This window comes from Rhipicephalus sanguineus, chromosome 6 (assembly GCF_013339695.2).
Source record: "Rhipicephalus sanguineus isolate Rsan-2018 chromosome 6, BIME_Rsan_1.4, whole genome shotgun sequence".
Classification (NCBI taxonomy): domain Eukaryota; kingdom Metazoa; phylum Arthropoda; class Arachnida; order Ixodida; family Ixodidae; genus Rhipicephalus; species Rhipicephalus sanguineus.
In genome coordinates, this window is record NC_051181.1 from 79,769,238 (window position 1) to 79,786,770 (window position 17,533).

General features: G+C 44.3%; 1 protein-coding gene across 1 annotated transcript in view; it reads left to right on the forward strand.

Annotated features, from left to right (window-relative positions):
• LOC119395932 (uncharacterized) overlaps positions 1-11,853 on the forward strand; it is a 351,513-nt gene extending 339,660 nt beyond the window's left edge. The window contains exon 5 of the mRNA XM_037662964.2: positions 6,095-11,853. Within this exon, the coding sequence (XP_037518892.1) occupies positions 6,095-6,207 (113 nt within the window). The 3' untranslated portion in view covers positions 6,208-11,853. The remainder of the gene's footprint in view (positions 1-6,094) is intronic.
• Positions 11,854-17,533: the final 5,680 nt, after the last annotated feature.

Consider the following 17,533-nt stretch of genomic DNA (forward strand, 5'->3'; position numbering starts at 1 on the left):
GATGTCTTAGCAACGAAGAAGAACAATGTACATGCTGCGGGGGAACTAAGGAAACGATGGAACATGTACTGATTGAATTGTGGCGATATTCACCCAGGTATACGTGTGGGCACGAGTCTACATGAAGCTTTGGGTTTTAGGGACAACAATGGAAAGCTGAACACGTCCGCGATAGAAATAAGTAAGAGACGGTTAGAGTATTGGTGGCAGAAAAGTAGAGAATAAAGTACAAAAATAAATAATTGGGGAAAAAAAGGTCATTCTGCCTTAAGAGGCAGAGAGATGGACCGTGAATTTATATTTTTGGTATAATAACATAGATTTAATCAATGTAGATAAGGCATTAGGACAACATGAAACAAGGAAGTTTTTTTTTCTTTCTTTCTTTTTTTCTCCTTCGAGCCTGGTGGCAGACATGTCACCGCCCCGTTATAAAGGGGACGCTCATAGCATCCATCCATCCCATCCGGCCTGTCGCCGCACCCGCCACCACAGCGCTGCAGTCGCGCTTTGCGCTAGGAGAGCGAGGGTCGTCTGCTAGCGCGAGGGGTTTCGCATAAGCCTTTGCATACGGCCGAATGAGAATTGCGCGAACACTGTACTTGGTGTTTGCTCTACCTACTTAACGTTAATTGGACATTTACTTTAATTTGTGCGCGTTATACTGCTCACGAACTTGAAAAGACCTGTACAGACACACATCGCAGGCGTCAGTTTTGGGCAATGACAACGTGCTCGCTTCGCCCTACGCCTTTCCATGTCCGTTTCGTTAAGACCACACTATTTTGGCTATTGAGCATGCTCCAAAAATACGAATTTCAAACGTAGAAATCTCAGAGTTACATAACATCTCTCAAACGCGGGGAAATTTACAACATATTTTTAGTACGAATCAAACATTGCTCTATCAATATACTCGAATTATTCGCCGAGAATATTTCGCGGTTGGCAAGCGTGTCACGGATTTCGCGAGAACTGACGGACACATATCATTTCAGTAGTTCTAGTGCGTTCATTAACATAAAAAATGTGGTCTAGTCAAGAGCGCACCATATTCCGTGCGTAATAATTTTGCAACTTCGCGTTATGTGACGTTTTCGAAAGCCTTGCATTGTACGAAATGATTATGCGCATTCGCATTGTTTCAAAACGCCAAGCAACATGCATTTTGGTCAGTTAATTCAAACAAGGTGGCATCGCAAAAAAATATTACATTGTGAAAGCAAACCGATATCCTTGGAACGCGGAAATTTTTTTCACGCGTACATACTGCACAGCATTGTTGGCAGGCAGTAGCATAACCAGGCATTATATTCGGGGGCTACGGGCCTCAAAAATTTTGAAGTATGTGTTTTTACCAAAAATAAATAATGAAAATGGGTGTTTTTCTCAAATAGTCAAGGTCTTTAGCAAGTCCCCCCCCCCCCCCCCCGAAAACATTTCCAGGCTGGGGCCTGGGGGGTCGGGGCAATCATATTTTTTGTGTGTTCGTGCGTGTGTTTGTATGAGTGCGTGCATATATACACATGCAAAATTGAAAAATATCGGACGAGGAAGTTTTACCCCACCCCCTTGCTGGCTACGCTTGTGTTGGCAAGTTTGCTGCCAACTAATTTTTAAAGCTTGCTTTCTTGCGCTGTTTCTATGCCCTACTATGGTACTGCTGTTTTCCAAGCATTCGGCTTGCGCAAAGTGCATGGGAGCAAATAAAAGTGAAGCCAACAGTGTTTGTGCCTCTCGTTATAAGAGCATTCAGCACACCCCAAAACAGGTCACCAAAAAATGTGTCCTTGCTAGCATGCTTGAAGCACGCTTTACCGTACGTGCTTACGTGCAAGCAGCTTCTATCAAAGGCTACCACTGACACATTCGCGCACAGTGGCCAGCATAGACTCAAACGGCAGGGAATCCCGCCTACCAAGGGCATCGTATTTGCAGACCTCGCAACGCGTTGTTTTCTTCAATTTGAAAGCCACGTAGCCTGCCAGGTAACAAAAGGCCGTTGCTTCTGGTAATGGTGCACAGTACCCATGGTCGTCACAAGCACCTGAGAGGTCACGGAATGGCAAGGACATAAGCTGTTGGCCCACTTTGTCTTTCGTCGCAGTTTTCTGGACGAGGACCTCACGACGCCTTTTTTTTTTTTTTTTTTTTTTTGCACAGAGGGTTTCAAGTGCAGTAAGCAAGGTAGAAGTGGCTAAACTTTGTCACTATGGTATATGGTCTTGCATGTTTTGCTCAGCGGTCTATCGGCGCAAGAAATAGCTCGCACCCAGCTTTCAAGAGGTCGCGGACCGGGCGGCGGCGCAAAAAAGTGCGCTTTTCTACCCGCTGGTACAGCCGGGCACGAAACAAGTTGGCATCGCAAAGCTTGAAAACTGCTTGACTTCCTGTAGCAAAGAATGCTCGGTTGTCTGAAGTCACCGAAGTCGTCGAGAGTAACCTCGCGCATGCACAGCCAACACGCCCAGGAAAAACCTTCCATGACAGCCGCGCACGCGGCGAAGCAACTATACGGGAAAGAACACGTGTGCCCGCGCGCGCGACAGCGCTATTCACGACTGTGGCGCCCTCTCACTGCCTGGGTAAAAGCGGCGGCCGCCTTCGGCGGTGGAGTTACGGAACTGAAAAAGTATCTATAAACGTTGGCTCCGCACTGTGGCTCCGTTGGTGACGCACAAGCGGCCATTTTGGAAGTTTTGATGACGCACAGGCGGCCATCTTGGAAGTTTTGGTACCTACGTCATCACAACTAGCCAGACTGCCGCGTGAAGTCACCAGAATTTGTACTGTAGCCTGACGTCAAGCTAGTGTCGAAGTCAGTAGGTGCGCCATGGAAAAATTGACTTAGTTACCAAATTAAAATATGTTATCAGCATTTGCTGAGCTTCGAACTTCCTCAGAGCCGTCTCTGCATAGAGGAGATTTGTATGGCAGAGTAAACTAGAAAAAATGTGCAAACTAGAAGAAAAATTTCTCGCCTATGTCTTTTTCATAAACTCATTTACCAAAATACTTCACTTAAACAAGAACTCATCTCCGAGCCTTCATACATATCGTCACGTCTTGACCATCAGCATAAAGTTTTTATTCCTTTCTGCCGTACTAACGTTTTTTCAAACTCCTTTCTGCCAAAAACCAGTGCCGAGTGGAACCACCTTCCCCCCTCCATCGCCTCCATTGAGGACGTGTCATCCTTCAAGACTGCACTAACCGATCATATCTTAAGCCTCGAATAACTGAGTATTGCTTGAACATGTATTCTAATTAATTTGTTGTACAGTAGAACCCCGCTGATACGTTTTTGAAAGGGACCGTAGGAAATAAACGTAAGAGACGGGAAACGTAACAGCCGAAAAACAGGAAAAACGGCAAAATATTTAGTGGTACAGAATTTTTATTTCAATTCTTACGAGCAGCACGAAAATTGGCGCGCTCAGCCGCGATCTAGTCGATGGATAGAAACGCGGAGCTTAGGACGGCCTTATCCACAGAAATGTAATCAACGTATGTGATTTTTTTAACACCAACAGCTGTAGGCATGAAAGAACTAAGCACACGCAATCACGACCGGCGCGGCGAGTCCGACCGCGAACCGCACGCACGACCATGCGAGCTCCAACCAGCTCGAACTCCTCCCGTTCTCCGACAATAACGATGATGATGAGTCTACGCCAACGCGATGGCAGAAGTGAATGCCAATCTCGAAGGCCTTGCTTTCGCAAGCAATTACGTCATACACGCCATGTTTGTGCAATGCAAATCTCAGAGGCTATGCTTTTGTCAATAGTAAATGCCAATCTCGAAGGCCTTGCTTTCGCGAGCAGTTACGTCATAGACGCCATCTTTGCAATTTGAATCTCGAAGGCCATGCTTTTGTTTGCATCAATTGAAAGATTCTGTTGCTTGCGCCTCTCATGCGGCTAATATTACGGTCAAACGAGGCCAAGCTGCGTGAAAATGCGCCATGGCCGCTCTCTTTGGTAGTCACTCGGTCGGCTCCGGGCGCACTTCGCGACGTATCATACGGGAACGGTCCGACAGTTACGACGTAACAGCGGGGTTCCCAATACATTGTATCCTATGGGAGCTATGCCGGGACCGGCGGAAAACGACGTAACAGCCGGGAGAAAACGTAACAGCCGGGAACGTAACAGCGGGGTTCTACTGTATTATTGTGTTCTGTTTTAACGCGATAGCGTTAAAGAGCTCGTATCGCAGAAATTCCGCCGTCGGCGTCGGCACCGTTGGTTGTGAGCGAAAAATCATCATCTTGTCCGTGACTGAAAAATCGAAAAAGCTGCAAATAAAAATGTTGGGTCCGAGTGAGAATCAAACCCAGGCCGTCTGCGTGGCAAGCAGGTGTTGTACCACACAGCCACGCCTCTGCTTGGAGCTGCACTGAAAGTAACTTTCATGCTTCCCAAAAATACGCGTCCTGTATAAAGTGTCACAGTACGAGATGTAATATCGCAGTAATATTGCGTGGTACAAGCGTACATTGCCATCGGACGTCACACTATGTCAATATCATAACGACTTGGTGGTTGAAAGACAGCCACCCATTACAAAAGGCACACACATTACTGCGCGTATTCCCTTAAGACCACGTAGTGGGTGCATCGCAACATTGAAAACGTTTCTCGCGCATAATTGCTCCTGGTTTAAAGCATGCTAGCCATTACATAAGGCACACACCTTAGTGCGCGCATTCTCTTAAACATTCGTAATGTTTGAAGTGCGCACTAGGGGCAGGATATCGCTATCGCGTTCAACTCTTAAAGGCGAAGCTTAAGTGTCCTCCAATTTTGTCTCGCGAATGGTGACTCGCAATTTTTTACTACATTTTTTTGTTATATTATCCACCCCCTCTGTAACGCCTTTATGTGCCCTGAGGGTGATGTAAATAAATAAATAAATAAATAAATAAATAAATAAATAAATAAATAAATAAATAAATAAATAAATAAATAAATAAACTCGCCTTCGAAAAAAGGCGTCAGTACTTAAGCAAAGTACGACACTAGATGATTGTTCAGCAGCCTGCTTGCAAATGAGTGCATATGAAATAACACCAGACATGACATATGTATTACAATTATAGACAGATACGCCGTAGCAGTTTCTTTAATTTGTATTTTGTCTTTATGCGAAAAATTCTGGGGGGTAGTACATTGAAATAAGTTGGAACATAATGGGCTCGTATTCTACATATACCATGTTGGACACCGCGGCCTCCAGTAACGGACTTTGGGCCTTAAAGAACGGGAAGTGACATACGGAACTAGCAATTCTTTGGACCAGGAATGTTTTAAGACAACCGTTTGAATTAAGAGATCATTGATGTTCGGCATTAACAGCACTTTGAAAATGTCTCTCTCAGAATTCGTGTTCAGGTCATAAGATATAATTTTTAATATCGAACGTAATATTCTGTTTAATCTATTGTGCTATCGGACAGCACAGAGCCCGTAAATGGTTATTCCATAACGCAGTATAGCTGCAGCCTAAAGCGTGAACATATGAGCCAAACATTATAAAATAGCATGCGGCCTGAAATTTGCACTTAGCTAGAAATCACTCTTCTCTCGAAAAATGGTACCATAAGCGCAAATGACCGCGCCATAAACCCGAAGTCCACGGCTATTGGCTGGTTTGAGCATCGTGAGCTGCATAGTTACTGCGGCCACCGCGGGATGCCGCCACGTACCTGTGCGCGCGCTCGCGTTCTCAACTGAGAGTAAGCCGCGCGTTCGAAGGAAAAAAAAAAAGTGCTCAAGGTCATGACGCGCGCTGACGAACGGGCGTAGCTTCTTACCTCCTCGTCATCCCTCCCCCTGCATGCGTAGCTTTCAGCGCGCTCGCTCGTACGAATGAAGATAGAAAAGCGTTAAAGCGTGTGGCAAATACATGTAACTCCGCTCGTACTTGACGGATTCTAAAAATTCTTGCGGCAGTCGATGCGTAAGGAAATAAGCTCCTTTAGTGAAGCGATTTGACGATTAGTTGGAAAAGTGTTGCAGGGCCCCTTTAAATGTCATCATTACATGCAACGATTTAATTTTCTCCCTGGTATTCTTTCTTTCACGTGCAGCGTCCAAGGACCAATGGGGCACATGGTACAACGGCCCCCTGGAGGTCCCCAGACTGGGCTTGATGGGCAAGGCGAGGAACCGACCTGGACCACCGATCTCCAACGACGTCTGAACACAGGGCTGCTATACAAGGAGCCACCGCCGCCATTGTTCTACCGCGAGCTACTTCCTCGCCGATCCTATGGATAGAAAGAGAGGGAGAGACAGCCATTTTTGTCCCCCTCCCAAACAACCCCAGTATTCTTTTTAAAGGACTGACTGCTCAAGGGTGCTCCCTTCCTGCCCACACAGGGCCATTCGCACTTTACCCATCTCTGCTGCAAGACAGGGTTTCTTTTTTCTCTCTCGATTCCGGATCCATTCCAGCTGTGTTTAATAGCCAGTATAGAAATGCGTCGCGTTTCCCACGACGGTTTGCTTGGCTTCATGTACACCATGGCTAGGCTGCTAAGAAAGCGAGCCCGGGCTGGCAGGTTCTGGAGGCAACTTTGGCTGTGTGATGGGCAACAATGAAAAAAAAATGCTTTACTAGCAAGACCGGTTCCCTACTGTTGTACACAATGCAGCTGACCCCTTGCCCTTGTTCACGTTTGCATGGCTAGGTACACGAGTTGATTTAGCTGGAAAAGCAAACGAAGGCGTTGAAAGCAACAAACAACTGTCCTGCTGTTTGTAAATTGGTGGAGTGAGCGGGTTGCTGTACAGCGGCATATCGAATTAACAAATACATATCAGTGCCCCGGAGCTCCAGCTTAAATGTACGAGCATCTATGTATCTGTGCATTCAACAGAAGTTCAACCTCCTCATGTGCTGCACTCGAACTGTGTTGGTTTTGCTTCCACATAAAGTGAGGAGCCAAATTATTTCCCGAAGTCGTGACTCATTTCAATGTTGTTCTCTAGACGACCATTATTGCTCACTTGTATGTATGCTAAGTGCGCCAAGGGGTGCTACAACAAACTGTCTGCCAAATGGACATGGGCATTAACCAAGCCAAAAAATAACAGTGGAATGAAATGCATTTTTCAAGTGCTCCCATGTAAACGGACGCTATGAGTGGAACTGAAGCCCAGCTAGTACCACTGAGAAGCCATTAAATGCAGATGGAGGCAAGGGGAACAACATGAGTTGTGCGACGAAGTATGTCGAGTTGTAGGGGCACAAAATTGCTGGAGGTGACTGAGTGGCTGCAGAGCCAGTGCCTGTAGAGGGATGTTTCTGACCTACTCCTCTTTTTATTTTTTGTTTTAAATAAAAAATAAATGAAGGAGTTGTCACCATTGCTTGGCGATGGCTACCCCTTTCCACTTGGTTAGATATAAAAAATTAAGAAACAAAAATAATATATATACATATACAGTACACAGTCCTACATTTGGTAAGTTCAAAAGTTCTCGTTTGAACCAGAGCACACATAAAATCACCGTGCACACTTTCAATGTAGTTCGCTCAATATGCATTGCAAATATTGGTGTCATAAAAAAAAGCGTTGAAGCACTTTCAATGCTTTGCGATTTATCTGAGACGGCCATCGGCCCAGTATTTTGCCAACGAAAACATTTGCTTTGAGTCCAGTGAACGGAGTTCCTGTTCAAGTTGCCTAGCCTGAAAAAGAGCTGTCTTTTTTTTAGGATCAAAATGGAAATCAAGCAGTATAATTGCAGATTTTCTGACTACAAACTAATCCAACTGTGAATCACTTGGAAATGGTAACGTGTGCATGCACCTTGTCTTGCTGCAATGCTGAGTCAGAGGAGTACCTAAATCATTCTTCATAGACACACAAGCTAAAGTTCTATAACATAAGTGTGCTTTTTAAATAATGGTCATTTAGAATGCAACCTTGTTGATTATCCCATTAGGTTAGATGAGATTAGCCGTGAACGTTCACACAGTACAGATTGGTGTTTAGGTGCCCTACTAGTGATGCTATCACATGGAGAAGGGCACACCCAATGCCAAGTCAGTGGATGTATGAGGCATCAGCTGAGGGAGAAAAAGATATACAAGGGTCAAATGAAATGAAACAAAATTTGCTTCAGCATAAGGCAAAAAAAAAAAACCAGAAAAATCATGCGAAGCAGGCCCTTGCCTACCCCATTTTTCATAAAGAGGCCATGTGATGTGGTCATGTGCGGTTATATGGTCTATGCCTTCCCACAAGCATCATTTGTGAGCAAGAGGTGATGTCGGTTGAAGTGGACTAAAATTTGACTACCAGCAGCAAGAAATCCACGTCAGAGAATCAGTCCGAGTGCAGTGCAGGCAGGTCTTGAGCCAATGGTGTCACAGATCATGAATGCTCTGTGCCAACCCCTTGATTTAAGATTTTGCGTAGCAGACCCTCAGTATAACAGTCACCATCGACAAGAAAATGCCTTTATAATATGTGGTACTCCTATACAAGCATACACAGTGATATTGGTGAGACCTGCAAAGTTCAGACCGTCTTCACTATATCTATGTTGGCTGCATCAAGGTTTGACTGTACTATAACAATGTGGTTACAATGGAAGCTTTTCAATTTGCAGGCCCAGAAAGCACACGAGGAAAAAAAAAGAGAGAAGGCCCTGTGCATGAATCTCCGTGCAGAGTCCGACTACCTCAGGCTTTTCTGAATATGCATAAAATAAAGGAATAAATATTTCCCATTGCCTGCTAAGCTGGTTATTTTGGCAAAAAGGTAGTCACCGTTACTGATGACATAATTTGGAATATATTCTTGTCACTGTAATTTGGAATATATTCTTGTCACTGTAAAAGTTGTGAAAGCAATGACATCTGTCAAGCTGAAGTTCATCAATGGTAGGAGGGCACATAGAGGGCATTACTTTCTGTGGTTAAAGCTGGCCGTCACTGCTTCGATGCCCATGGTATACGACGGCATTTGTGCTTCAATGCGTTATCTCCATTCCAGAGATGACTCCCCCCCCCCCAATTTCCTGCGAGTTGGCAGCGAGTCTACTCTCGAACAGCTCCGAGCATGAAAATAGAGGCCATTCATAAATGCAGGATTGCCAGCAGCACATCTGGGGAAGCACGACAACACCGACTTGTCATTCTGTTCATGTAGAAGCAATGCATTGTTTTTAGTTCAAATAGCCGTAGACACTGAGGTGCACTATATAGTTTCAATACAAGCTGCGTAGCTTCACCGTTTCCTTGCACTTGTCCGACCCATTCACTTTAATTAATGAGCTCTCTCACCCTTTGACACTGCAGTGAAGAAAAGAAGATCGCAACTCTGCCAATTCATGGTAATGTGTAGCACACATGCAACCGACAACCTGCAGTGAGCTCTCAACAAAAAAAAATAAATAAATAAGGAAATAAGGCGATAGGGGAGTGGGGTTCGCTGCCACATGCAGTCTGTCGGCGGAATAATCTTGATACAACATCTGACTTCAAAAATAAATTTAAAAAAGAGAGAGAGAGAGAGGCAACCTACGGAAACCCACGACAGACGCACGCAGTTTTCTGTAGCCAATGGCTCGTGGCTGTGCAAACGTGTATGACCATACAGCCTGGCATAACATAAAACTAGGCCTCCACAAGAAAGAAAGCAGAATTATGCGATTGGCTAAAACTTATTGATGCTGTAAATTCTTAAGAATAATATACATAAAAAAAGACACAAGCAAGAAAGGCACGATGCCTTTTTACACATACTCAAATGTACTGAAAACTTCTTACACAAAAGTTACTGATCAAAGTACTGTATGCATTCATGCTTCACTACTGTTAAAAGGTGTATCAGTGTCTTCCACATTAACAGCTCACTAGAACAAGTGCCAAAGCCGAGGTTGCATATAAATTATGCGTCTTCTTTGAAAGTCGCTAATTGCTACTAATGTTGTTCGCCATGCTAGCAGTGCCAGGCGTGGTGCCAAACATTCTTGCCTTGATTTTTACCACACCAGCTGGAGGAGGAATGCACCCACAAAACCTTGATATCTCACATAACAAACTCAAACGTCTGTACTCACCACTTGCTGAATTATGAAGCCTTCATGCAAAGCTCTTTGCAGTGAACCAAAATGCAGTGCCCTCTGATGGCATTAATAAACAAAGCCACAATGAGAATGTAGGCACTTGTAGTATTCTTTTTCTCGAATGTTCTGCTCGTACAGAAAATACAATATTAAAAAACAAAACTCCAGTTTTTATGTCAAACGTAAATACGGCCCGTTTTGATATCGAAATGCAATCTTCAACTTCTCTTGCTGTTGCATTTTCGTGTTATCCGAATGAAGATAATATGACAAAGCCAAACTTGCGCCGACACATACAGAAGATGCCGAATGTGTTCATATCTTTCGCATGTATAGCGTCGAAGCCTCTTCATGTTCGTGTATCTTTAGAAAGACATATGAATGGGGCTTTGTTCCTTTTCATTCAGTATTACTTTCCTGCTGCGTTACCTCACTGGTGCGCGGAGGGCTATCAGTATTTCTGGTGAAGTTCTGCAACCCTGTCACATGGTAAATGCAGCTGGTTGTGACTAAATGGAAGATTCAGCACAGTACGTAGTCGGTGATATACAGTGAGGACATTACTACAATTGAGCCTCATTATATGAAGCAGCATCTGGCATGACAACACATTTGTTATATGCAATATTTCTTATAGCATTATATTGGCCATATGCTATCAACAAAAAAGACTGTGGATTTGCTTTGTTGTATCTGACGACTTGGCGTATAAAAGTTTCACCATAAATTCTGTTTCATCTCGTCCTAGCGCATTGGAAATGATGGAATGTCTGCAGAAGGCCCCAATAAATCACTATTGTAGGTTACGTTTAATTCCCACATGGTTCACAAAACTGGTGCCAAACATTTTCCTGCGGTGCTGGTGCAGCACATATATGTTGCCGAGACTACTGGTGCAGCATCCGTAATGCACATTCGAACATAGCAATATGGCACAGGCCGTGTCACAGGTTTGGAGAAATAGCCCGGTAACCTGTCACGTGTGGTCACTCACTCAATTTCAGTGTAAACTTCTTTGTGCTTTCATCAAAGTTCTGAAGATGTGTTATGGTGCGGTGATAAAATAAATATCACTTGCTCTGTTTGGCAGCATGGATAATCAAGCAAATCTAACAAGGCCTGAAAAAAAAAAAACAAGCCTTCAGTAGTGCCTCCAACAAATCTTCGTATGCCAGATGCTATTCCGAGTGCATTGAATCCTTGTAAAAGCGTCTAGGGAGCATTTCTGCATCCACAAGAAGTGGCACTGTGTCCCCGACCGTCGTCCTTGTGAGCACTGTCTACCTGGCGATTTGCACTTCAGTTCCATTATCTCATTAAAATGCCTGATTGGGCGAATTGGTGATTCATGATACTTAGAAATACGACCGCATAACTTATACAGGGACTTAGGAAGACAAGAACAAGCGCTTGTCCTTGTCTAAGTCCCTGTATAAGTTATGTGCTCGTATTTCTAAGTACCATTATCTCACCAGCAGGTGCAGAGGTTCCCTGCACTGTGGCGGTTCTTTACCTGCACCACACTACACTCGAGGGCCATAGTGCAGCGGCAAGTTATTGCACCGAATTGAGGGCTCCATTGCAGCGCACTGTGAACCCATGGTGCAGTGGCAAGCTATTGCACCAAACTGAGGGCTGTGGCGCAGAACACTGTGAACTGGTGCACGAGTGGTGCAGTGAGCCGTGTGCGGATCAATAGCACCCATATTTTTAATGGCGCCTGCTTTGATCTTGACGTATAAACGGCAGCCTAAAGGTCATTAGTAGCTGGGACATATCTGTTTTTTATATAAACAATTCATAACATCCCCCGGGAAATGTTATGCAAAGTGTCGCACTGTACAGTGCACATATAAAAAATTCTGCTTTAGGCATATCAAATAGTGCATTGTGTCTCTGCAAGTGTGCTCCTTTCTCATAATAGTCTTAATTAGCAAGTTATGGAGATACACTACGAAATTATGGCGAAGTCTCACCGTACCGTTCCTCCTTTTCCGCTCATTATGCTTTTACCACCCCTAATTCCAGTGAAGGCACTCCAACACCACAAATGCTTTTCCAAGATTTACTATGGGGTTGCCACGCGTCACTGTTGCCTCTCAGCCTAAGCATTGTTAAAGATGAAACTGTCGCTCATGAAACGCATTGTCACTGGAACTGGGAGCTGTTTAAGCACAACGAGCAGGAAAGGAGAAGCGGTATAGCAAGACCGTACTGTAATTCCATACTGTATTTCCATAACATTTTTAAAGACTCTAATACCGCAATCACTTATTGTGTCATCTGAAATATTCGTACCGAAGAAACGGCATTGTTTTAGCAGGTGCCAACAAACAGGACACTAAATCTGCAGAGAATTACGTGATGTGGAAAGAAACTGAGTAGAGTGGTTATCTCACAGTACAGATGGTTGGTTCATAGAGGGTCTTCTTAACACTCCATAATATTGTAATAGCTTAAGTAGGTTTCACTGCAACACAGACAAGTGTGGTTAACACCTGCGAGGTGGTCACCGTACCTATAATCGGAAAAAAGTAATTTTGTTGCAGTGAAGCGTACTATGCGGGACTCTTTCCCTCACATAAAACTATTTGATATGTCGAACTAATATGTTATAACATCCTTCAGGCTCGATATATTCTGGTTCGACTGTATACACAAGTATAAAATTGTACCACGAGTAGAGCGACAGTGACTGGATGCTTTTTAAAGGCGAAGCATTCCATGGGAAGTACACAGGGGCTTGAAACACCTTCTTTGTGTTCACTGGTAAACAAACGCCATTTTCAAGGCTAAAATTGAGAAAAACAAACACTATTGAAATATGAAGTAAAAAACTAGAGGAAACATGAACTACAAACTTCTGGGGTTTTTCACTGGTCGAGATTGGCGTAGGATTTATTGCTTCGTGGCGGTGAATCTATTTTCACTGGTTAATCAGGAGTGTATTCACATCATAGAAACCATTGTAAGTAGCACAACTAGACAGGACACACAGCAAGGAACCAAGCACAGGCGTGCGCCTGTGCTTGTCTGTTCCTTGCTGTGTGTCCTGTCTAGTTGCGCTACTTACGATGGTTTCTATGTCAAAACACCAACTCGCCCAACAGTCAATTCTTTTAAAATGCATTCACGTGTTATACTGGACAATTCAGAGCAACTCGCCCCACGCCGGGTCACTCTCACTTGCTTCACCGCCAGGTCGAGGATTCAGGTGAAAGTGCAGCGAGCAGCATACATCACTTCCGTCGTTGTGTGAACAAGCGTGCTCCCGCTTTGCAACGGCGACCCCGGTTGCCATGGAAACACACAGAGCCGAAGCAGGAATAATTTACGGAACTGGTTTACATGATGTGTACATAAAGAACTTCCGGTGTGATCTCACGTGGAGCATTCACATGTTGCACTGGCTGATTTGGCTTGGTGCAATACGAGCGCTCACTTCAGGACTTTGGCAGCCACTCCAAATCTCCCAGGAAAAACGCCGTTAATCAACATGGAAAGGAAAGTACGTTAAAAAACCACCACAGACAAGAGACAGTATTAGCTCCTTCGCAAACATCCAAGCAGTTGCGGCTAACCAGGATACCAGAGGTGGAAGACATGAGTGGCGAGAATGGTGGCTCTACCGGCACAAAGCTCAACGAGGCAAACGCAGCTATTATTGCAGTTACTTCACTGCTGATGTAAAGTTTCAGCAGCAGCATAATCGTGGACATATTGTCTTTGTATATCTTTTTCTGGTAAGAACACTCAGCACTTTTTTCTGGTAAGAACATTCATCGAGCAGAAAAAGAAATGTCTGTAATATTGGTTAGATAAAGTGTCAGACATTCTCACTAGCGTCAACCGGTAACCTGGTATTAAGCAGACGCCCTCTCTTATATTTGAATACAGGACACAACAAAACTCGCTCTTAAAAGAGCCCCCCCCCCCCCCCCCCCGATAGGCCTCTGTATGTACAATACCAGCAATGACTATTTACTACCACTGGCTAATACTGAGTAACTAACGGTTAATGGTGGATACCATTGGCTAGTGTTGCTGATGCATGGCCCGAGTAGCTAATTCTTTGCATACACGACAATTCCCTTAGGGCAATTTGGTGCAGATTTTTTGATCAACAATGAGGAAGACGCGTACATGTTTCCGCAGTGTATTGTGCATTTGGTGCTGAAAGAACGTGATCACGACAACCAGATGCTGGTAAAAAATGAGCAAGCAGCCTGCAAATGTTGCCATGTGACAGGGTAGCATGTACAAACTATAGCTGCGGCCATTATAGCAAGTTCCTTTCACATCCCAAGTGTTGTACAGAAAAAAAAAGGCGATGCTTGTCTGCAAGTGTATAGATGCATGTAGACAAACTTGTAACAGTTGCACATACACACACACACACAAACACAACAACTCTCTGTCGGTAGAAATCCCACCGCGAATTGAGATGTGCCGCATACCACTTTGTGTTTGATGCCCCACCTGCCCCTGTTCACCTGTGATAACGATTCTCAGGGCCGTGGATACACGGCGTAAATAAAATAGTTATTGCAGAAGCATTGTGTACGGGTCTATCCTTCTTGCCTGAGAAGTAGGATCAACAGTCAGGTAGAGTAAACGTCTGATTTTTCAGACTCCCGAGCGACTGCGAAGTCTCCCGAAAAAGTCGGGCGGCCCGAAGAAATGGATGCGTTCTTTTATAGCTCCCCTTGAGTGTTCAGACGCTGCCGCCACATCTGAAATAGCTATGAATGCCAGTCAGTACATTTATCATGCATCTCGAGGCTCGTACAGTAAAACCTCAGAATGCATATTGCAAAGTGCTAATTTGTGTCTCCTGACTGGTGCCACTGATACAAAAAAAAAAAAGCGATGCTACATACAATAAACGTTGCCTAAAGTACCCAATCTAAGGCTTTTTCTTTTTTTAAGGGACTGACAACCAGCCAGAATGTGTTGCAAGACGCTGGTGGCAGCGGAAAGAGTGTGCATTTATAATGGCAGAATGGAGAATTCTTTCCACAATTTGAATAGGATTTGTGTTTTTAAACTGCTTTTGAAAGTCAACAAAACTGGCACATTGTGTCTCCTGGTGACAAGTTTTGGTACTGCATAAATGAGTCACTCAGACTGCTGTACGCAGTTTTCTGTTCAGGCACACAAAATTCATGCTTAATGTTACAGTCTGTATATTATAATTGATCGCCACTTTACTCTGTGCTTATAACGAAGCACAGTAGGCTCTTGATAAGTTCAACTTGAGGAGACCCCATGATTTTGTTGAAATTATCAGATGTTGAATGGAGTACAAATACCTAAAGCAGACTCGCTCAGAGTCCTTGGTCTGCACATCCACAAAGACGGATCGGGCGCAGCCACCTAACCAAAACTTCAAGAAACCGTCACACAGGTCGCACACTTGGTATGGAGGGTGTCAAACAAAAGGCATGGCTTGAAAGAAGAAGACGCAATCAAAATCATCCAAGCACTCATGCTCAGTACAATTAATTATTGGACTCCTTATTTAGACATCAAGAATGCAGAAATTGAAAAACTGAATACCCTTATACGAAAGGCCATCAAGACTGCCATAGGGACCTCCGAACGTGCTTCCACACAGCGACTACTATGCTTAGGTCTCCACAACACCTGGGAGGAGCTCGTGGAAGCACACACACAAAAAAAACAATAACTAGAATGACTTAAACCAAGTGAAACAGGACGGACGATACTTCAAAGATTAGGCTATCCTGAAGCCATGCAACAATACGATGAGAAAAGGATTATCCCAGCAACAATTCAACAGTGCATCTCGGTAGCCCGCATCCCATGAAATATGCATCCTACCTACCATCTCAAAAGAAAATCCAGAATAAAGAAACTCCGACAAGACTACAGCCAAAATCCGGACACAAGATACCCAGATGCAGCAAAATATTCAGGAATCCCAGCCCATGCTGTGAGCGTAGTCAACAGCAAAGGAAATGAGAGAACGGCAGCTAGCATCTTAACTACAGAAATCGATACGACTGAAGAAACAGCCATAGCCCTGGCCATCTCAACCTGTGCTGAGGAAGCAATAATACTAACCGATTCACAAGCAGCTGGTCGAAATTTTCAGAAAGGAAGAATTTGCAGGCAAGCCTTAGAAGTTCTCACAGCTACAGCAAAGAACCTACCAGAAATGTACATCATTTGGACTACGGGTCACGAGTCCCTGATGGGAAAATGAGGCAGCCGACGCATGCGCCTGAGCTCATGTTCACCGGGTCTTCCCACAGGACGCACTAAGGAGGAAAGATGTACCCGAAAAGTACAGCGACATGTTACAGCACTACAGTCTAGGCCAAAGAACTTATCCGCCAGCTCGCCCCAGCCTAACTAGGGAAGAGGCAGAAACCCTCAGGAAATTGCAAACACTTACGTTCATGGTATATCACTTCACCATATCTCAACGACTGAGCACTCGTACATATGCAAGTACTGTGATGTCCCGGACACTCCATGTGATATGGTATGGCGATGCATACAAAACCCTAGCACCGCTACGCTGATCGAAGAGCAGTGGGAGGTTAAGCTATCGGACCCAGACCCGAAGAATCAGCGAAGCCTGGTTCAACGGGCACGAGACATGGCGAAGGCCCGCAGCTACCTGGAATAAGAGGCCGCCACCTCGGGCACACAGTGGCCTTGCTAAATAAAAACGTTTATTCTCTCTCTCTCATAAATATCACTTAGGGCAACATATCAATTAGTGTTGTAATGTTTGTTGTTTCTTAGGGCCACGGCAATGGCACAGACGGCTCTGAATGATTGCCAGCGACATTTTTAGATGTCAGTTATCATACTGGTACTTATTATTAAATAGTGCGTGCACGTGTGGCTAATTAGGGCAGAAAATGTGCTGTGTCCCGCAACAACTGGTAGCCCTTTCCCAAGCTTGGTACGGCTTTCTGCATGGCACCGCTGTACTGGGCAAAAGTGGCTTAAGAAGCATTTGGTACGCGATTGACCAAGGCCAGACTGTCTGTTTATTTTTCTTTCTTCCTCAGTCAATGTGGGACTGTTAGTGCAAATATTTTCCGGCACAGACCAGCAAAAAGTATGAATTAAATAGAGATGTATGAATAGGTTCGAAGTGGATTCGAAGCGAATAGTGATTTGGTCGAATAATTTTGAATCGAATAGTTCGAATACATAGTATATATCACATATTATAAAGAAAAATGAGCATATTTGTCATGACTAGAGGCCGGATTTTTAGGCACTAAAAAAGCTCGTTTTAGGCGCCAAAAATAGGCGGGCAAAACAATTTTTCAGGCTTCCAAAATTGCAAATATAGGCACAATTTTCACATAAATGCAAATAATTTCAAACGAAGACGTGCGCGACCTGTATCTACGACAGGAAAGCAAAAGTGTTATTGCTTAAGATGGTACCAAGGCGCC